The sequence below is a fragment of the Myotis yumanensis genome, unplaced genomic scaffold (assembly GCF_028538775.1).
Source record: "Myotis yumanensis isolate MYYU_CA2020_CCGP unplaced genomic scaffold, mMyoYum1.0.hap1 SCAF_3, whole genome shotgun sequence".
In the NCBI taxonomy this organism is placed as follows: Eukaryota; Metazoa; Chordata; class Mammalia; order Chiroptera; family Vespertilionidae; genus Myotis; species Myotis yumanensis.
The window spans coordinates 105,353,422-105,376,309 of NW_027223754.1; the positions used below are offsets into that span (position 1 = coordinate 105,353,422).

Here is a 22,888-nt window from a genome sequence, read left to right on the forward strand (position 1 = left end):
AGTACTTCATTCTTCTTCCCTGAAATGTTTCTATTGAGGAATCAGCTGACATTCTGATGGGAACTCCTTTGTAGGTAATTTTGTCTCTCTCTTGCTGCTTTTAAGATTCCTTGTCTTTAACATTTCACATTTTAATTATGATGGGTCTAATTCTGGGTCTTTTTTGGGTTCAACTTGATTGGGACTCTCTGTACCTCCTGAAGTGTGTGACATTTTCCTTCTCTGGGTTGAGGAAGTTTTCTGTCATTATTTCTTTAAACAAGTTGTTTGTTCCATTCTCACCCTCTTTCCCTTCTGGTATTCCTATAGTGTGTTTTTGTTATGTTTCCTGTTGTCCCAAAGCTCCCTTAAGCTATCTTCTTTTTAAAAAAATATATATTTTCTTGATTTTTTTACAGAGAGGAAGGGAGAGGGATAGAGAGTTAGAAACATTGATCAGCTGCCTCCTGCACACCCCCTACTGGGAATGTGCCCACAACCAAGGTACATGCCCTTGACTAGAATCGAACCTGGGACCCTTTAGTCCACAGGCTGATGCTTTATCCACTGAGTCAAACCAGTTAGGGCTAAGCTGTCTTCTTGCTTTGTAATATTTTTCTCTGTTTTCTGCTCTTAATTGGGTATTTATTTCTACCTTGTCTTCAAAATTGTTGATTTAATTCTCTGCTTCATCTAATCTACTTTTAATCCCTTCCAGTGTGTTCTTGATGTCAGATATGTTATTCTCCATTTCTGTCTTGTGGTCGATCATGGTCTCTATTTCCCTTTTACTGCTCTTGTTATTTGCAATAAGTTCCTTAAGCACCTTTATACCCATTTTTTGAACTCCATTTTTGATAGGTTGCTTGCCTCCATTTCATTTAGTTCTTTTTCTGGATATTCATTCTTTTCTCTCATTTGGGGGTTGTTTATTTGTCTCCCCATTTTAGCTATCTCTTTTTATTTGCTTCTATTTATTAGATGGACCTGTTATGCCTCCCATTGTTTGTGGGATGGCCTTATGTAGAAAGTGTCTTGAAGTTCAAAGTGGTGCAGTCTTTTTGTTCATCTGAGTGGGATGCTGTAGAATGCCCCTTGTGTATATTTTTTGGGCTCTCCTATAGTAATTGGGAATTGATTGTTGATGTCCAGTTTGTTGGAGGGATCTCCTGTCTGACTTGCGGCCAGTGAGGTTCAACTACAATGTTTTCATGCTTTTGGTTCACTATTTTTGAGGATCACTCAATTTTTCTCTGATGTTATTGAATCTGGTCCCTTGGTGTGTCTATCCTGGGCCTCCTGGGAGCTTCTCTAGTACAGATGAATGTGAGTCACTGTCCCTTTTTGGTCCTGGGCAACCTGATTAGGGTCTGAGAGGTTGAAGCCCCTAGTAGTTCAGTGGTCAGGAACTCCTTAGCACAGAGACTGGGTCTACCTTGAGTCTCTCACCTTGATTGTCCTTGTTCTGAGCTGTACTCCCTTCCCCCAAAGAGCTGGTCCCACAGGTGTCAGCTGCAGGCATTTAGGGTCCTGCTTTTGCATTGCTGTGTGGTCTGGGGTTGTGTGTGCAGGTGGAGGGGTGTATGCAAGGTGCCACTGATGTTCGCCTCCCTGAATTGTCTGGGGCGGTGTCTGTGCTGGGAACCCAAATGCTATTTCTGACTAATTAGATCAGGCAAAGACTCAAAGCCTCCAGAGACCTGCCTCTGTGTGAATACTGATTGGATTCAGCCTTGAGTAGCCTCAAGCTATCATCCACAGGTGGGGTGAAAGGTTTTCCAAGAGGGTGGGGCAGTTGCTTCTGCCTGGAGGCTCATTGTTATTCTCAGTCTCTTAATGGGCCTCAGAAACTCCAGAGTGGGGCAAGGGGTTTTCCAATAGATTGGGTCAACAGTCTTCCCAGCAGGCAAACACTGCCTGGATAACAAAGGTCCACCTGAGACAGATGACCTGCACTGTGTGAGGGAATGACTCAGCACAGGAAACCGAGGTGTCTGCCTTCTGAGATCCAGCCCCAGAGCCCCCAAACCTGGTTTATCTATACACAGCTCCAGTCTACTCTGCCCTCTCTCTGCTGGAGCCCAAAGTGAGTGGCTTTATGTGAAATTTTGTGTGTTGATTCTTTATGAGGATGCCTGCATTTCCAGCTGTCTCTCCCTGGCAGACAGCAACCCTGCTGCTTTTCACAGCCAGATGTTATGTGAGTACTTTTCTCAGTTCTGGTGCTCTCTGCTGGGGTACCCTACTTGGGGATTAGACCCAGAGTTTTCAGTGGCAACCCCCCCACAGTTGAGATATCTCTCCAGAACTTCAGCTGCTGTCTGTGTGAGCCTGGACAGCCCTTTTGTGTCTCTACACTTCTTACCAGTCTCTATGAGGTCTCCACTTTCCATCCTTGGTTATCAGGATTCTCTCCAGTTAGTCTTTATATGGCTTATTTTTATATCTTTCTTTTCTCTCATCCTCATGTTCATGTTTTCTCCACCTTGTTGAATTTTGACTAGGATTGTATTAAATAAATAGATTAGTTTGGGGCATAATTGATATTGAATAATATTCTTACTGTTCATCTTTCCATTTATTGAAGGTTTTTTTTTCAGCAATGTTTTATAGTGTGTTTATTCCTGAGTGTTTTGTATATTTTTAAATTTTTCATTGCAGACAGTCTTGTTTTTCATTTGTATTTCCAAATTTTCATTACTAGCATGTAGAATTAAATTTATTTTGTATGTTGGTCTAGTATCATTTGACTTTGCTGTATCTATTCATCTCTTCTAGTTATTTATTTTTTTATTGATTCCTTAGGATCAATACATTATTATATCTTCTGTGAATCAAACAGTTTACATCTTCCTTTCCAATCTTTGTGGCTTTTATTTCTATTTTTTGCCTCGCTGGTCTGTCTAGGTCCACCAGTAAAATTTTTGAGTTAGAAGTGATGCAAGTAGACATCTTTACCTTGTTTTTCATCTTAGACCGAAATTGTTAAATCTTTTACCATTACGTGGGACATAGCTATAAGTAGTATACATGCCTTTTATTACCTTAAGAAAGTTTTCTTCTCTTCATAGTTTTTTTTTTGTCAGTATGTTTTTTGTACTTATTAAGATGACTATATGATTTTCTTCTTCTGTTAATGTAGTGATTACATTGATATTTAAAAATGCTATACCCAATTTGTCTTGATATATTATCCTTTTAAAAAAATCCTCACATGAGGATATGTTTTTCTTTTCATTGATGAGAGAGAGAGAGAGAGAGAGAGAGAGAGAGAGAGAGAGAGAGAGAAACATCTATGTGACAGAGAAACATCCAACTGGGGATCAAATCCATAATCTGGCTATATTCCCTGACAGGAAATCAAACCCTGTGCATGGGATAGATCTCTAACCACTGAAAAACACCAGCCAGGCCTATCTTTTCTTTTAATTGCTGGTTTAGATTTGGTAATGTTTTGTTAACAGTTTGTGTATGTGAATGAGGGTATTGGTCTGTAGTTTTCCTATAATGTCTTTATTGAGTTTTGGTACCAAGGAAATGCTGACCTCATAAAATGAAATAAAAAGTTTTATTTTTTTCTCTTATTTTCTGAATGAGTTTGAGTGGGATTGATATGTTGAATAGAATTAAATAATGAAGTCATTTAGACTTGGAAGGTTTTAATTACAAACTCCATTTCTTTAATGATTACAAGACTAGGTTTCTTATGTTTTACCTGTATTCATTTGGTTTAGTTTATGTCTTTCAATAAATTTTTTCCATTTAATCTATTGTCAAGTTTATTGAAACAAACACTATTTGTTCATAGTACTCTCTTATCATTTTAATGTTTGTTGGTTTTTAATGATACTCCCTCTTTCATCCCTGGTATAGATAATATGTATTTTCTCTCTTTTTACTTGCTTAGTCTAGCAAGGTGTTTATCAGTTTTACCAGATTTTTATTTATTGATTTTTCTATATTATTTTCCCATTTTATATTTCATTGATTTTCACTCTTTATCATTTCCTTTTTTCCATACTTTGGTCTTTTTAAATATCTTCTTAGGTAAAAATTTAGATTATTGATTTTAACCTTTACTTCTTTTCAAATGTAAGCATGTAAAACCATATGTTTAACTTTATAAAAGTCTCTTAGCAGTGCTTTAGCTGCAGATCATAAATTGTGACATATTTTCATTATCATACAGTTCAAAATATTTTCCTCATATCCCTTATTTTTTTTATCAATTATTATTTATAAGTGTGTAACTTAATTTCCAAATGTTTGTAGATTTCCCAGGTGTTGCCTTATAATTTGATTACAGTTGTCATCTGAGAAAATACTCTGTAAGGTTTCTAATTTTTTATATTTTCTGAGACTTGTTTTATGGCCCAAAACATGGTCTTTCTTGATGAATATTCCATGTGTACTTGAAAGATGTACTGCTGTATTGGGGGAGAGTGTTCTATAAATATTAATACACTAGAGGCCCGGTGCACAAAAATTTGTGCACTCGGGGGGGAAGGGGGGGTCCCTCAGCCTGTCCTGTGCCCTCTCGCAGTCTGGGACCCCTCGGGAGATAACGACCTGCTGGCTTAGGCCTGCCCCCGGGTGGCAGAGAGCAGGCCCAATCCCTAGGTGCAGTCCCTGGTCACGCTCAGGGTAGGGCCGATTGGGAGTTGGGGCATCGCCCCCTGTCACACTCAAGGCAGGGTTGATGGGGAGGTTGCGGTGCCACCCACTGTCATGCACAGAGCAGGGCCAATCAGGGGGTTGGAGCGCTGCCCCCTGTCACGCACAGAGCAGGGCCCATCAGGGGGGTTGGGGTTCCGTACCCTGTCACGCACAGAGCAGGGCCCATCAGGGGGGTTGGGGCTCCGTACCCTGTCACGCACAGAGCAGGGCCGATGGGGGAGTTAGGGCACTGCCCCCTGTCACACACAGAGCAGGGCAGATCAGGGGGTTGGGACGCCGCCCCCTGTCACACACAGAGCAGGGCCGATCAGGGGGTTGGGATGCCGCACCCTGTCACACACAGAGCCGCAGGGCGATCAGGGGGTTTGGGCACTGCCCCCTGTCACGCTGACCCGGTGCCAGGAGGCCTCCCGGCTCCACTGATCCCGGTGCTGGGAGGCATATTACCCTTTTACTATATTGGATAGAGGCCTGGGGGCCGGCTGGTTTGCCCTGAAGGGTGTCCTGGATCAGGGTGGGGGTCCCCACTGGGGTGCCTGGCCAGTCTGGGTGAGGGGCTGAGGGCTGCCTTCAGGCTGGTGATTGACCGAATCTCCCAACCGCTCCTTTTTTTCTTTTCTTTTTTTTCTTCTGGGCCAGCTTTAGCTCTGTCTCTAGCTCTGAGACCTCCGCTGCTGGTTTGTTTGCTGTTCTATAATCGAAACAATGTATAACTTCAGCTCTGAGATCCCGGCTGGCTATATTTGTTACAAAGTTTCAAACTGTCGGCTGAGAGTTGGAGTCTGCAGTCCCTGCAGCAAGCAAGCCTCATGTTCGCTTCCAGCTGCCTGGCTGCCGGCCGCCATCTTGGCTGACAGTTAATTTGCATAAGGATACGCTGATTAGCCAATGGGAAGGGTAGCGGTCGTACGCCAATTACCATGTTTCTCTTTTATTAGTGTAGATTCTGTATCCTTATTGATTTTATGAGGGTTAAAATCTTCAGTGATGACTATAAATTGGTCTGTTTTTCACTTTATTCCTGTAGCTTTTGCTTCACGTATTTTGACACTCTGTTGGAAGGTGCCTGTCTTCTTTTGAATTGACCATTGATTATTAGGAAATGATAAATGGTAATTTATCTATGCCAATACTTCCTGTCATAAAGTCTACTTTGATATTAATAGATCTTTCTTGTGATTAATGTTTGCATGATTTTCTTATAATGTTTATATGCATGTACACCAGTATTTAAGAGTATCTCTAGTAATTAGCATGTGATTTAATCTTGTTTTTCTTTTTTATTTGCTTATTCTGACAATCTCTTCTGTTTGATTGAAGTGTTTAGTCTCTTTACATGTAATATAATTACTGTTAGGCTTGATTTTAGGTCCATGATATTTCTATTTGTTTTCATTTAGTCTAATCTGTTGGCTTTTTAGCTAAAACTTGTTTTTTAGTGGTTGTTCTAGAGTTATAACATGCATCCTTAATTTATCATAGTTTACCTTGAATTGACATTATGACACTTAATATACAGTAGTATTTCTATGTACTCTGTCCTATTTTTGTTATTGTCATATATCTTATTTTTACATATGTTATCAATATCATATTGTCATTATTTTTGCTTTAAATTATATTTCCATCAGGCATTGTTTCCCAACAGCAAATAGAAAAATAAAGACATTTTTAGTTAAAAGACAACTTAGAAATTTTGACACTAGCAGACCTATAGGGTTAGAAACCTAAAAGAAATTCTTTAGGCTAAAGAGAAATGCAAAAAAAAATGGAAACTTGGATCTTCAGGAAGGATTGAATAGCATCAAAAATGATAAATATATCAGTAAATATTAGAAAAGATACATTTTCCTCTTTATTTAAATGCTTCAAATTTTTTATTAGGTAGACTTGGTATACAATATTATAATTGGTTTCACATGTATAATATAGAGATTTGACATTTATATACCTTACAATATACTTACACACTAAGTCTACTTAGTAACCATCAGTCACCATGCGAAATTATTACAATATTATTGACTATTTTCTCCTTCACCTTTTTCATCCATCCCCTACCCCCTCACCCCTCTGGCAATCATAAGTTTAATCACTCTTTCAATGAGTCTGTTTTTGTTTTGTTTGTTCCTTTATTTTGTTTTATTAGATTCTACATGTAAGTGAAACCATTTGTTTTCCACTGTCTGACTTATTTCACTCAGCATCATACTCTCTAGGTTCATCCATCTTGTCACAAATGGAAAGATTTCATTAGTTTTTTATTTTATTATCTTTTTGAATTAATGTCTTCATTTTTTTCAAGTAAATACCCAGATGTGGATTTGCTGGGTGGTATGTTAGATCTATTTTTAGTTTTCTGAGGCATCTCTATACAATTTTTTCTAGTGGCTCTACCAATTTGTAACAGTGCACAAAGGTTTCCTTTTCTCCACTTTCTTGTCAGCACATGTTATTTTTACTTTTTGATAATTGCCATGCTGACTGCTGTCAGGTGGTTTTGATTTTCCGTTCTCTGATGATTAGTGTTGTTGAGCATCTTTTCATGTGTCTGTTGGCCATCTGTATGCCTTCTTTGGAGAAATGCTGTGAGAAATTAAAGAAAACCTAAATCTTGTGTTATATCAGAATTGTGAATTGAAAGACTCATTATTGTAAAGATGTCAGTTCTCACTAAATTGGAATGTAACTATTTGAATCATCCTATCTAATAATAGACAAACATGGTAATTGACCATACCTCCGCTATACTTCCCATTGGCTAATCAGGGCGATATGCAAATTAACTGCCAACAAAGATGGCGGCCGGCAGCCACGCAGCTGAAGCGAACATGAGGCTTGCTTGCTCCAGTGATGGAGGAAGCCAAGGTTCCCCGCCTGCCGTGGCCCAGCTCTGAGCTCTGGAAGCAACAATGTTTCAATTATAGAAGCTAAACAAACCCCAGATACCTGCTTTCAGCCGGCCACGGCCTCAGAGCTGGAGCAAGCAGGACAGCAACAATGTTTCAACTATAGAAGCCAAACAAACCCCAGATACCTGCTTTCAGCCAGCCATGGCCTCAGAGCTGGAGCCAGCTCTCAGCTCCAGTGACAGCTATAGAAGGTAAATAAATCCCAGAATAAAAAAAACAAAGAAAAAAAAAGAGGCTGGGAGCTTCAGTCGCCTGCCAGCCTGAAAACGGCCCTCAGCCCCTCACCCAGGCTGGCCAGGCACCCCAGTGGGGACCCCCACCCTGAAGGGGGTGTGACCAACTGCAAACAGCCATCAGCCCGTCATCCAGGCTGGCCAGGCACCCAAGCGGGACCCCCACCCTGATCCAGGACACCCTTCAGGGCAAACCAGCCGGCCCCCACCCATGCCCCAGGCCTCTATCCTATATAGTAAAAGGGTAATAGGCAAACTGACCCTAACAGCAGAAAGACTGGGGATGACTGGTCACTATGACACACACTGACCACCAGGGGGCAGACGCTCAATGCAGGAGCTGCCCTCTGGTGGTCAGTGCACTCTCACAGGGGGGAGCTCTGCTCAGCCACAGGCCAGGCTGATGGTTGCTAGTACAGCAGTGGTGGTGGGAGCCTCTCCTGCCTCCTCAGCAGCGCTAAGGATGTCTGACTGCAGCTTAGGTCTGCTCCCCACTGGCAAATGGACATCCCCCAAGGGCTGCCGGGCTGCCAGGGGGATGTCTGATTGCCATCTTAGGCCCTATCCCCTGGGGAGCAGGTCTAAGCCAGCAAGTGGTCACCCCCGAGGGGTCCCAGACTGCGAAAGGGCACAGGCCGGGCTGAGGGACCCCCTACCCCTGAGTGCACAAATTTTTGTGCACTGGGCCTCTAGTAATAATAATAATCCCAGTAGACTTTTTTTGGTAAAAATTGACAATATGATTTTAAAATATATGACAAGGACTTAGAAGATAGTAGGACTTAGGATAAAGCAATCTCGAAAAAGTACAACAAAGTTGGAGGACTTAAATTATGATTTCAAGGCTAAGTATATAGCTATAATAATCCATATGTTACCATGTTACCAGCATAAAGGTCAACAGATAGATCAATGGAACACAATAGCCCAGTACTAAATCCACACATTTATGGTCATTTGATTTTCAACAAATCACTATAACAAACAAATTAAGAAACAAGTCTTCTATAAATAGTGTTGGAACCATTGGATATCCATATGGAAAAACAATGAACTTTTGAATTAATATGAAAATTAATTCAAGGTGGAGCATAGTCAGAGCTATACTATAAGAAAAATTATAAATCTTCTATAATAGTACTGTTCAATAGAACTTTTTTCAGTGTTAGAAATGGCCTATATCTGTTTTGTTCAATAAGTTAGCAGCTAGCTACATGTAGTTATTATTTGAAATGTGACTGTTGCAACTTAGGAAATGAATTTTAAATTTTATTTAATTTTAATTAATTAATATTTAAATAATCATGTTGCTAATAGCTGCTGTATTGGACAGTACAATTCTAGAAGAAAGTATAGGAGAATATCTTCACAAGCTGGGGGTAGGCAGCTGTGCCTTACATAGGACACAGAAAGCAATAACCATAAAAGAAAGAGTAGATGAATTAGTCTCATCAAAATTTAAAACTTTTGTTATCAAAAGACAGCACTTAAAAAATAAATAGATGAGCCACAGACTGTGGAAAGTATTTACAAAACAAGTATACTGACAAAAGACTGTAATTAAAGACATATAAGAAACTCCTAAAATTAAATTATAAAAAGACCTGAAATCCAATTAAAACATAGGTAAAATATTTGAAGAGACACTTGACAAAGCTATACAAGTGCTCAACAAGCATCAGAAAAAATGCTCAACATAATTTGTCATGGAAATGCAAATTAAAGCATAAGATACTACCACATATACCTCAGAAAGGACAAACTACTAAAATTAAAACTACTCACAATATTAAATGTCAAAGACTGGGATAACAGGAAACCTCACACAATGATGGTGGTGGGAGTGTGTAGAATAATTTTATTTTGAGAAAAGTTCTGCCAGTTTCTTATGAATTTGTAAAATCATTAATTCTATTCTAGATATTTACCCAAGAGAAATAAAAACACACATTTACAAAATGATATATAGAATGACCTAGCAGATTTATTTATAATGTTCCAAAACTGGAAACAGCTAAAGTAGTCATCTATAAGAGAATGAATAAGTAAGCTGTGGCATATTTATACCATGGAATACTCAATAAAAAGGAACAATCTACTGATATAAGCAGCCACATGGATAAATTTCAAAAACATTATGGTAAGTGAGAGAAGTCCATGAAAGGGCACATGCTGTAACATTTTATTTATATGAAGTTAAAGGACTGGAAAAAATAATGTGGAATAGACAAATATCAAGAATGTGGTTGCTTCTTACTCAGGATGAGATTGCCCATGAATGCACACAGGAAAATTTCAGAAGGTTTGATAATGTTAATTGGGGTTTGTGATATCTACTTTTGTGCATTTGTCGAAACTTATAGAATGGCACCCTTATGATCATTGTATTTTATTTTTTGTAACCTTTATCTAAAAATAGAATAATTTGAACTCTATATGTTTAAGGGTTAGTAACTGAAGTTTACAATTATGTAAAACAAGGACATTAAATGTTCATTGTAGAATCTAGGTGGTGAGTATATAAGTTTTCCTATACAAATTCTTATTTCAACTTTTAAGTATTAAGAATTTTTTAAATTTGTCTTTATTATTGAAAGTATTAGATATGTTCCCCTTTCTCCCCATTGACTTCTTCTAAACCACTTACCCAACCACTCACCCAGGCCTTCACTGCACTATTGTCTGTGTCCATGGGTTATGATTATATGCATATAAATTCTTTGGTTAATTTCTTGCTCCCTACCCTGCCTTCTCAAGATTCATCAGCCTGATTTTCAATCTTTCTTTATGTTTGAACACTTTCCTAATAGATGTTGCAAGAAAATTTAATATGATTTTGCATTATAAAAGTGACATATACCCAGCAAAAATATTTGGAAAATATAGAAAATAAAAAGAAAAAATAATATTTTCCATAGTCCAATCATCTAGAAATAACTATTAATTGATGATTTTACTTTTAGTGTTTTTTCTATGCTTTATTTTTGCTTTAATATTTGTGGTCATATTTAAAATGTTGTCTTATATCTTATACAAACATCCTATTTTCCCCAATAAACTTTATAACATATCATTTCCACTGCCAGATAATATTCAACTGAACTATCATAATGTAGCTTACTTTTAAGCATCCACTTATATAGCATGTTTAGATTTTTTTCATGTTTTACTGACATACTACTATAATGGATAGCAAAAAGTTTGTTCCATGTTTTAGATCCTTATAAGTGAAACTACCATGTTAAAATGTGTGAAAACTTTCAAACCCTTTGTATACATTGCTAAATTGTGGGCATTTCCATCCCTCTCTTCCCAGAATAGTCACTGAGACACCCTCAGAACTCCTCAAAGCCACTGATCTAGAATATTTTAGTTATTCATTGACTCTATATCACTGGCTATATATTACTGGCTATTGCCATTCTGAGACTCAGAGAGATTAAGTAATTTATTGATGGTCTCAGCTAATAATTAGCAGAGCTACCACTTGACATTACATGTATCAAGGCAGTATTTCGCACAAACCAGGTTTATGAACAATGTTTATTAACTGAACACATGGAAAAATGAAGGCATCAAAGCCTTAGATCAATTTAGATTTATATTTCCTATGTATTTCCCTTAGGAACTATGAAACATTTAGATTAGTTTTTTTCTGGTACTAGCTTAGATGTTCTCATTCATGTATTGGTTTATTTGTTCTGTCCATACCTATCACTTCTGATTTTCCTTTGGCTCAGAGCACCAAGTTACATGTAAAGCCCATGCTTACAAGATGCTAATTGATCTATTGTTGGAAATGTGGCCTAAATCACAGGGACATGAATATTCTGACTATTCTTTGTCTTCTAGGCTTTTATTGTGAATTTCAAAAGGATTTACTTTATATAATGTGTGATTCTCTCTTCTGAGGGAAGAGTCACCTGTAGATTTCCAGAGGAGGTTGCATATGTACAGTGGTCCCCCATCCATGGGGGATACATTCCAAGACTCCCAATGGATGCCTGAAACCACAAATAGTACCAAACCCTATATCTACTATGTTTTTTTTATACATACATATGATGTTTAATTTGTAAATTAGGCACAGTAAGAGATTAACAACAATAACTAATAATAAAATAGAACAATTATAACAATATCTATAATAATAAAAGTGTAATATGATAATTAGACCAGGCGACCTTCTGGATGAAGCTGGAGGGAAGCCCAGGTCCTGGGTGCCAGAGGAAAGCTGGTGCCAGCGGCAGGGGAAGGAGGGCCTACTCTTGCATGAATTTCGTACATTGGGCCTCTAGTACTATAATAATAAGTTATGTGAATGTGGTCTCTCACCCTACATAACCAGTCAGAGACAACCTACTAAGTAATGAATGGGCAGGTAGCATGTGCATCATGATACACATGACAAAGGGATGATTCAGAATATTCCAGATGGGCCAGAGTAGATGGTGTGATATTTTATCATCCTACTCAGAACAGTGCACAAATTAAAACTTATGAATTGATTAATTTTGAAATTTTCCACCTATTTTTGGACCATTGTTGACTGCAGGTAACTGAGACCGCAGAAAGTGAAACTACAGATGAGGGGTGACTGCTATACTCCCCCGGTGTCTGGAACCCTGCACACTGCAGTGGGCCTGGGGCAAGGAGCTGGGTGGCCATCATCACAGACATTGTAGTTTGCAGCAATATTTGTAGGTGCCCTGGGTTGCTTTGGTTCCAGGGGTTATGAAGCTTCTGGCTTGTGGAACATGGCCTTTCTCTCAAAGGGAGATTAAATAGGGAGGGGGCAGTTCCTTTACAAACAAACCCAGGAAGAAAATGAGACTAATTATTCATTATTTGTTACCATTCCCTGCTTAGAGAGCGAATCAAGCATTGCTGTGAGCAGCTGCGTACTCTGGTGCCAAGTATAAAGGGGAGAAAGAATGATGCGGCTTCGATTCTTGAGGCCACAGTTGATTATGTGAAGTATATCCTAAAGAAAATCCCTCCAGCTGCTATGGGACAGGTATTCAACTCCCAAGCCCTTGAATGTTATCCTTATAGACAATGTTTTAATGCTATATTTTTTATTTCTTTCTAATTTTATCATTGGAAATATATGTGTGTTTGTATATATGAAAAAAATATCTCTAAATAGATCTCTACCTCTATTTTTTAGATTACAGAAGTACTTCAGAGCAATAGGAGATTTTGTAAGAAACAACAAATGCCCATCCAGCTATCCCTCCCAGGCATAATCATGGCACAAAGGTACGATAAGGGCCCTTGTTTATTTCCCTCTGATGCTAATGCTAGAAGTGTAGACAGACACTGAACCCATCATAGTGAACAGTCAGGCCTTTATTAAGAATCAGTGAACTTTTCCCATTGCTAATGTGTATCATTTAATTACAGTGATAAAATATATAATATTCTTAGACTCATGATTCTGTTATCATTTGCCTCAAACTCCTTTTATTATTTCTGAGGATTTTAAAATGGGGCTTTACCAGTAGTGATGGTTGTGACTGTGGCAATCGAGTAAGGATATGATGGATTCTAGCATTCATTCCTTTGTCATAGGAAGTCATGGAGCAGTCCAGCCCTATATCAGTTGGGACTCCTTAAAGAAATTGCTAGTACACAATGTGACCTGCCAAAGGGATGCTTGCTGTTTAAATTAATTAGGATAAGTAAATGAAGAAAAACTATAGCGGAAAAGCAGGTCATTCTTTCACATCCTAAAGAATCATCCTGAGTCCTATTCAACATTTTGTTCTTATATTTAAATAATCCATAGCTTAAACTCTGGCTATGGTTTTTATAACTTGAATGATAGAAAAACAATTTAACTCAGCAATGTTCATATTACCTTCCTTGGGAAATGTGTAAAGTTTTTTTTTTTCTCTCCTTTTAAGGGAAAACAGTGTATTGGCAAGCACACACTCACCTCTGAGAGGAACCGGTTTCCTGACTAATAAGTGCCTGAATGTGTATTCTGTTCCTGCCTCAGGGGGCTCCTTGGATGGCACTGTGAGAGGTCAGCTTCACCTGACCCCTGAGTCATTGTAATATGCTTGCGCCTGCGTATATGTCCCATGAACCCCTCAGCTCCTTCCTATACAGTCACGCTGTAACCAGGGAATGGAGTGAGGCTGGGAGATTCCACTAGGAGTCATTCTGATGTCGTCTGCTTGAAGTATACAAACTGGCCACAGGCACCTAAATAGTGTTATCCAAAAATGGGGCTCAAAATTGAGCATCATTATCAGAAAGCTCATCTGACTGATATATGAGAAACACATTGGTGATTTTATTATGTGAGTAGAATTTAAAGGGAAGGGAAGTATTTGTATTAATTCAATACTAGGTACTGAGCATTTAACACATTAATTTATTTACTTTTTCATGTCTTTGTCACCTTCTCAGGGAGTGCAACTAAAACGGATGCTCCTTCCCAGCATCACATCTAGTATGGGGTTCTTTATCCACTTTCTCCACCATATTTTCCTACTCAGCACTTATCACCTTCTAGTATTCTTTACTTGCATACTTTGTTTATAGCCCATTTCATCCCACTAGAATATCAACTCCACAAAGATAGGGATTTTTTTGCCTGTTTTGTTCATTGCTGTATTTCTAATACCTAGGCCGTGGTCGGCAAACTGCGGCTCACGAGCCACATGCAGCTCTTTGGCCCCTTGAGTGTGGCTCTTCCTAAGCCTTAGGAGTACACTAATTAAGTTAATAACAATGTACCAACCTATATAGTTTAAGTTTAAAAAATTTGGCTCTCAAAAGAAATTTCAATCGTTGTACTATTGATATTTGGCTCTGTTGATTAATGAGTTTGCCGACCACTGACCTAGAGCAATGAGCAACTCACAGTAGGTGGTCAAGAAACATATATCATATGCATATTCACTGTGAAACAAACATTTACTCACCATGAGGCATTTTTGTTATTTGTGCTATATAGTCTAGGCATGCTCATGGACTTGTAGAAATAAGAAAATGGAAAAAAAAAAAAAAGCCAGAGTTAAAGAACACAGCTAGCAGCTTGTGACTTAGTATTCCTGCAGGTTACTCTTCATTGAGAAACCAGTCCTTAGTGTTGTGCTCCTAACCTGCCTGTCAGATGCTGGATGACAGACACCCCTACCCATCTCCTTGATGTCCTAGTCTGAGGTCACCCTTCTGCTGACTTCCTCAAAGGGATTTTGCTCTCTCACTTCAGAACCTTCCCTGTGCTGGGAGTGGCCTTTCCCATACTCTACCTAGTTAACTCCCAGTTCTAGTTCAAATGTCCCTGCTTCACGGATGGGGACACAAGAATGAACAAGATGCAGTTCTTTTTCTTATGGAGCTCACAATAGCAAAATGTAATTCCTCTAGTAACTGAAGTGCTGTCACAGAGATACTTGCATATTGTGGGGATATAGTGGAAGTCATGGGCACCAACAAGGTTACTAGGAGTGGCATCTAACATCAAAGGAGAAAGGGGGCCAAAAATAGAAGATAGCCCTCCTTGTTCATATAATCAAGTCAGTCTCAGAGAAAAGTCAATTTCTTATACATACATTCTTACTTCTGCATTCTCATTATTTATATTCTGCAGAAACTCTGAAATACTCTTTCTGAGGTAGTGAGTTCAGGCTTTTATGTGCCCCAGCATCTCTTGGTATTGCTTCATCTTAACCAGCTGTTCTTGGGACAACACAGATACACTAGGACCATAGGCTGTGGTATGTTTAGAATGGAGAGCTTGAAGGTCATTGAGTCTAAACCCCTATTTTAATTTTATTTATATACACTTTCTTTTATTTGAAAAGCAATATTAGTCCTTTACTAGCCCAACAAAGATAATAACTCTTTTTTAAATGTCTTCTAAGTCTTTTTAATGTATTTTTTTACATTAGCAATCATATTGGATGTTCAATTTTGTCTCCTGCTTTTGCTACTTAACATCATGCCATATATAGTTTAATTCTTTGCTATGCAGTCCTCATCATCGTTTTGTTTTACTAGTTTATCAAATGACTTATAAAATAATTTTCTTAGTCATCCAATTGCTATATTTAGTATTTCCAGTTTTATGTTGATATATATGTAATATAACAATATATTATATTATATGTATATATAATATAATAGGAAATAGTATGTCCCCACATATGACGTTTCCATGTTTTGGTCTTTTCCTTGGGCCGGATTCCTAGAAGTCTGTAAGGAATGAGTTTGAGAATGTGAGCACATGTATAGCAAGGAATGCATGAGCTAATTTGTTTTTGAAAGAGGATCTGTTCTGATTTAAGTTGAAATCACTTAAATTCTTCAGATTTCACTTTCATCACCTACATCAGTAAATTGAAGGCTGGAGAAGTTAAACAACTACCTGGTGTTACCAGGTTTCTGTGCTAAAGTCTGTCCTGTGACACAAAAGTGCTGATCTGGTTCAGTGTTTAGACTTCATTCGGTTGCCTTTACTTATACTTTTCCATCAATCAGTGTATCCATTTGCTGAAATGCAAATATTCACAAATATTCCAGATACATTTGTTTTTAAAGTAGAAATAAAATTACTTTACTTTTACTATTATTACTGTCCAGAAGAAAATAAATAGGAATTCACAAGGGATTTGAAAGTATATTGTTAACATTCATTATATATTTTTAAATATTTTTCTGCCTTCTAGATACTGTACAGAGTATAGATATGTAATGATATAACCCACTTCACTGATAGAAAATTTTATTCATGGCTGAATGGAGTTCTTTCCAACATTCTTCCTTGCTTCATAGAGATGGTCACAGTTTTGATTATGATGGAAGCAACACACAAACACAAAAATGCACACACAAAAATACACCCAAAAGCATAGAGATCTGATGCTTCTCTAAAATCTCTGTCTTTTAATGACAGATGAACACTAATTTATAGTGTATTTATTGCATTAAACATTGCTACAAAAATGTTCACTTTGTTTTTTCAACAGAATTTAAGTGTAGCAGTAGTATAAGTTTGAAATGTGAGAAAATTATATAGAGGACAATTTGTCTCCAATACAGTAGTTCAGAGTTACAGAGTTGTGTATACTGATAGTTATTTGTTTTCCTTTTTATTAAAGGTCAGTCTAGCTCCACTTCAGAGAATGAGATTGGTGATGTGTATAAAACTCAAGTTCCCAGCACAGCTCTCTTTCTTAATTCCTTCCATGCTGTCAATTACTATTCTACAGTCATCCCTTCCTATGATGCAGTTGCCGTAACAAATCAGAACATTTCAGTTCATTTTCCATCAACTGTGCCCAAAGTCTCAAAGTTTCTTCTTCAGCAATGCAATTCTGTGCTGGGCCAGACATGCACAACACATCCCAACTGCCTGGTAAGTCTACTGGGGTCTTTAATCAGATTGGACTCTGTCATTCCAGCCAGCAAGGGCCTTGATTTGCAATCTGCTGTGAATACTCTGGTCAGAAATCACTTAGGCTTGGGACCAGGTGTAGTTAACCCGGCCCTTGATCCATGTGCTACAGGACTGCTATCTACATACCCAGAGCCGGTGAATCTGGATGTGGATCTGCTGGTTTGACCATTACTAACCAGACGGAACCTGAGTTTCTCTAGAGCCCTTCCCTTCTTCCCGCCTACTTCCACAATACCACATCCCATGTTATAGCTTCACACTCAGCAGGTTTTAACACTTGGAGTGCGGGTGAATTTCCCGCCAAAATATAAGATGGCTCTGTCTTTTGGTTTTGTTCCATCCACCAAAAGGGTGGATTACAAACAAATATTTGGTAATACGCAGTTACAATCGGCCCGAGTTTACACGTTTCCCGCACTCCACCGCAAATCTATATGAACCGAGTTAAAGACGGCTCCCGCGGAGTACGTTCACGCGAGCCGACTTAACTCGTTTCCCGCACTCCAAGTGTTAAGACTGCTAGCCATCACATGATATGAAAACACTAGTGATCCGGTGCATGAAATTCATGCACATTAAAAGGGAATTAGAGGAAACCAAGATGGCGGCATAGGTAAACACCGGAAATTGCTGCCTTGAACAGCCACTTCAAAACTACAACTAAAAGACAAAATGGACATCATCCAGAACCACAGGAAGGCTGGCTGAGTGGAAATTCTACAACTAGAAGGAAAGAGAAAAGCACACTGAGACTCAGAGGAGGTGCAGAAGTAAAGTGCAGAGGTACGGAGGCGCACGCGGCAAGGGCTGGCAACTGAGGACACGGTTGTCTTTTTCAATCGGGAGGGAGACACATGCTCCTGCTCTGAACTCCAGTTCCAGGCTAGTCTCTGGGGACCCAGACTCATACCGGGAGAAACTGGACTGTCTGGCATCGGGAGGAAGTTGAGGGCAGCTTTCTCTCAGAGGTGCTTGCCGTGGGACACTGAGACCCGGGGCCTCTTAGGGCAGGACTGAGGATCAGCCATAGCTGTTTGCTCTGCCCTGTTGATTCCCTGAGACCCCGCCCCTCCCAAGCTGTGCACAGAGGCTTTTGCATATGAATGACCTGGTCCTTTGCAATCTAAAATTACCTAACAAACTGCAGCTGGGTCAGAGAGACCCAGAACATCCAAAAGAAGGCCCAAGGCCCCACAGCAGCTTGCATTGCTTCACAACTGGGCCTCATCTGGGCACCTCCAAATCTCAAACAAAGAAGAGGAATCTTCAGATCTCTCTGTAGCTCCTGCTGGGTAGCCTCAGGCAGAGGCTAAATTAGCACCTCCTTAGAGATCCAAGTGCCAGTATACCCAGTGGTCAGAGTGGGACCATCCAGATTAAAACTCCTCAGATCCATAAGGGACACACTCAGGGGGAAGACTCAGTGAGCACCAAAGCCCCACTGAAGCAAGTCTTGCCCCAGAAGGGTGTCTCTAGCACAGAAGTTCTCCCACCGTAAACACAGCTGATTCTCACAGCCAATTGGCCTGGAGGTCAATTCCTCCCAGTGATACCAACTACAATCAAGGTTTAACTACAAGACTGTGCACACAGCCCACAAAGGGGTACACCAAGAGTGTCCACCTCAATTAATTGGGGAGGCTGAGCTACTAGGCCCTATAGGACACCTAGCACAGAAAGCCACCCTATCAACACAGGGAAGCAGCCAAAATGCGGAGACAAAGAAACAGGTCATGAATGAAGAAATGGAGGAAAGCAAACTACTGGATATAGAGTTCAAAACCACGGTTATAAGGTTTTTCAAGAATTTTCTAGAAACCGCCGATAAATTTAGTGAGACCCTCAATAAATCCAGTGAGACCCTCGATGTTATGAAAAAGGACCAAATAGAAATTAAGCATACACTTACTGAAATAAAGAATATTATACAGAGATCCACCAGCAGGATAGAAGATCGCAAGATAAAGACACCACAAAGAAAGAGAATTACAGGCCAATATCCCTGATGAACATAGATGCTAAAATCCTCAACAAAATTCTAGCAAACCGGATCCAGCATTACATTAGAAAGATCATACACCATGACCAGGTGGGATTTATTCCAGGAATGCAAGGCTGGTACAGTATCCACAAATCAATAAACGTGATACATCACATAAACAAGTTGAGAGACAAAAATCACATAATCATATTGATTGATGCAGAAAAGGCATTTGACAACGTCCAACACCCTTTCTTGATAAAATCTCTCAGCAAAGTGGGAATAGAGGGATCATACCTCAACATAATAAAAGCCTTATATGACAAACCTACAGCCAACATCATACTCAATGGGCAAAAACTAAAACCATTTTCTTTAAGAACAGGAACAAGACAGGGATGTCTGCTTTCACCACTCTTATTCAACATAGTACTGGAAGTTCTAGCCACAGTGATCAGACAAGAAGAAAAAATAAAAGGCATCTAAATTGGAAAGAAGTAAAATTCATTATTCACAGATGACATTTACATTGAAAAACCTAAGGACTCCACCAAAAAACTACTAGATTTAATAAATTTATTTAGCAATGTATCAGGATACATAATGAACACTCAAAAATTGGCTTTTTAAAAATCCTATCCTAATATATAAAAGGCCAGGGTTTTAACCACTGATCACTACCCAAGGCTGACCAACCCTGAAGTCCTTCAGTCAGCACTGGGTTGCCGTAGTGACCCAGCACTGACTGCCCAAGGGGCTGAGACCCAGAGAGAGGCAGGGTCTGATTCCCAGTCTCAGTGGCAGCTGTTGATCAGTACTTACCTCTTTCTTTCTCTCCCTCTTTCTTTCTGAGCTTTGCCAGCAGCTGGGCTTTTCTTTCTCTCCTGGCCTCTGAGGGGGCTGCTGTTCAGCCCCGCCGCTCTGATCAGGCCCACAGATAGGCCTGGATATGCTGACTGGCATAGGAACCGACCAATCAGAACCAAATCTGGGTGCTGTGGGGAGCCAATGGCTGCCTAGGAGGCAGAGGTTTTGACACTGACTGGCATAGAAACCAACCAATCACTTTTTCCCTGCTTACAGCTCTGGCAGACATGGTGAACATTCTTAAAACCCACGAAACTTTCTGTAAGAAGTGTGGCAAGCATCAACCCCACAAAGTAACACAGTACAAGAAGGGCAAGGACTCTCTGTATGCACAGGGAAAGCGGCGTTATGACAGGAAGCAAAGTGGCTATGGTGGGCAGACTAAGCCGATTTTCCGAAAAAAAGGCTAAAACTACAAAGAAGATTGTGCTGAGGCTAGAATGCGTTGAGCCTAACTGCAGATCTAAGAGAATGCTGGCTATTAAGAGATGCAAGCATTTTGAATTGGGAGGAGATCAGAAGAGAAAGGGCCAAGTGATCCAGTTCTAAGCTTCATATTCTGTTTGATTATATGACAATAAAATCATGGTATGTTCAAAAAAAAAAGAAAGGAAGAAAGGAAGAAAGAAAGAATAAAGAAAGAAAAGAAACCGACAAAGCAGAACTAAATCTGGGTGCTGTGGGGAGCCAATGGCTGCCTAGCAGGCGGAGCTTTTGATGCTGACTGGCATTGAAACTGACAAATCAGAACCAAATTGGCCAGGAGAGGCAGGCAGTTGGTGGTGAGATCAGCCCAGCAGGAGAGGGCTGTTAGGAGCAATCAGGCAGGCAGACAGGTGAGCAGCTAGGAGCCAGCGGTTCCAGATTGCGAGAGGGATGTCTGGCTGCCTGTTTAGGCCTGATCCCACAGGCAACAGGCCTAAACTGGCAGTCAGACATCGGGCCTAAACTGTGTTCATGGATTGGTAGAATTAACATTATTTTTATTTCAAATATTTTTTATTGATTTTTTACAGAGAGGAAGGGAGAGGGATAGAGAGTCAGAAACATCGATCAGCTGCCTCCTTCACACCCCCCACTGGGGACGTGCCCGCAACCAAGGTACATGCCCTTGACCGGAATAGAACCCGGGACCCTTTAGTCCACAGGCCGACGCTCTATCCACTGAGCCAAACTGGTCAGGGCTAGAATTAACATTATTAAAATGTGCATACTACCCAAGGCAATCTACATATTCAATGCAATCCCTATTAAAATGTCGATGGCATATTTCACAGATCTAGAACAAATGCTCTAAAAATTTATATGGAACCATAAAAGATCCCAAATAGCCACAAAAATCTTGAGAAATAAGCACAAAGTTGGGGGATCACAATACCAAATATCAAGTTATACTACAAAGCCACTGTAATCAAAACAGCCTGGTACTGGCATAATAAGTCAGTGGAAAAGAACAGAGACCCCAGAAATCAGCCCAAGCCATTATTCTCAATTAATATTTGACAAAGGAGGCAATAGCATACCATGGAGTCAAGACCGTCTCTTCAATTGGGGAAATTGGACAGATACATGCAAAAAATTGAAACTAGCCCATCAACTTACAACATACACAAGAATAAACTCAAAATGAATAAAAGACTTAAATGTACTTTGTGAAACCGTAACAATCCTAGGGAAAAATGGTAGGCAGCAAAATATCAGACATCTCTCATAGTAATGTTTACCAATATATCTCCAAGGCAAAGGAAACTAAGGACAAAATAAACAAATGGGACTACATCATAGTAAAAAGCTTCTGCATAGCAAAAGAAACCATCAGCAAAATGAAAAGGGGGGCCACTCTATGGAAGAACATATTTGGCAATGATACACCTGATAAAGGATTAATCTTCAAAATATATAAGGAACTCATACAACTTAAGAAAAGGAAGACGAACAATCCATTTAAAAATGGGAAAGGGCCTGAATAGACACTTTTCCAAAGTGGACATCCAGATACATATGAAAAAATGCTCAATGTCACTAATTGCTAGAGAGATGCAAATTAAAACAACAATGAGGTATCAGCTCATACCTATCAGAGTGGCTGTCATCAATAAACTAAAAAATGACAAGTGCTGGTGAGGTCATGGAGAAAAAAGAACCCTTGAACACTGTTGGAGAGAATGCAGATTGGTGCAGCTACTGTAGAAAGCAGTATGGAGTTACCTCATAAAATTAAAAATGGATCTACCATTTGACCCACTTCTAGGAATATATCCCAAGGAACCAAAAATGTCAATCACAAAGAAAGTATGCACACCTACTGGTATATTCATAGCACAATTTACAATAGCTAGGATCTGGAAACAGATGAGTGGATAAAAAAGCAATGGTAGCCCTGACCGGTCTGGCTCAGTGGATGGAGCGTCGGCCTGTGGACTCAAGGGTCCCAGGTTCGATTCCGGTCAAGGGCATGTACCCTGGTTGTAGGCACATCCCCAGTGGGGAGTGTGCAGGAGGAAGCTGATCAATGTTTCTCTCTCATCGATGTTTCTAACTCTCTATCCGTCTCCCTTCCTCTCTGTAAAATATCAATAAAATATATATATTTTTTAAAAAAACAATGGTACATTTATACCATGGAATACTATGCAGCAGTAAAAAAAAAGAATCTCTTACCCTTTGAGACAGCATGAAGGGATCTGGAGAGTATTATGTTAAGTAAAATAAGCCAGTCAGAGAAAGACAGGTATCTCATGATCTCATATGTGGAATCTAATAAAATAAATTTATGGACCAAATAGGTCCATTGGCACAGAAGCATGGAACAGACTGATTA

At 39.5% G+C, this 22,888-nt stretch overlaps 1 protein-coding gene and 1 pseudogene across 1 annotated transcript in view; both read left to right on the forward strand.

Moving 5' to 3' along the window:
• Window positions 1-22,888, forward strand: part of SOHLH2 (spermatogenesis and oogenesis specific basic helix-loop-helix 2) — a 140,911-nt gene that overhangs the window by 117,157 nt on the left and 866 nt on the right. The window contains exons 7-10 of the mRNA XM_070408739.1: window positions 12,671-12,818; window positions 12,972-13,063; window positions 13,711-13,832; window positions 16,921-17,177. Of these exons, the coding sequence (XP_070264840.1) occupies window positions 12,671-12,818; window positions 12,972-13,063; window positions 13,711-13,832; window positions 16,921-17,177 (619 nt within the window). The remainder of the gene's footprint in view (window positions 1-12,670; window positions 12,819-12,971; window positions 13,064-13,710; window positions 13,833-16,920; window positions 17,178-22,888) is intronic.
• LOC139005153 (large ribosomal subunit protein eL42-like) lies at window positions 20,295-20,661 on the forward strand (annotated as a pseudogene).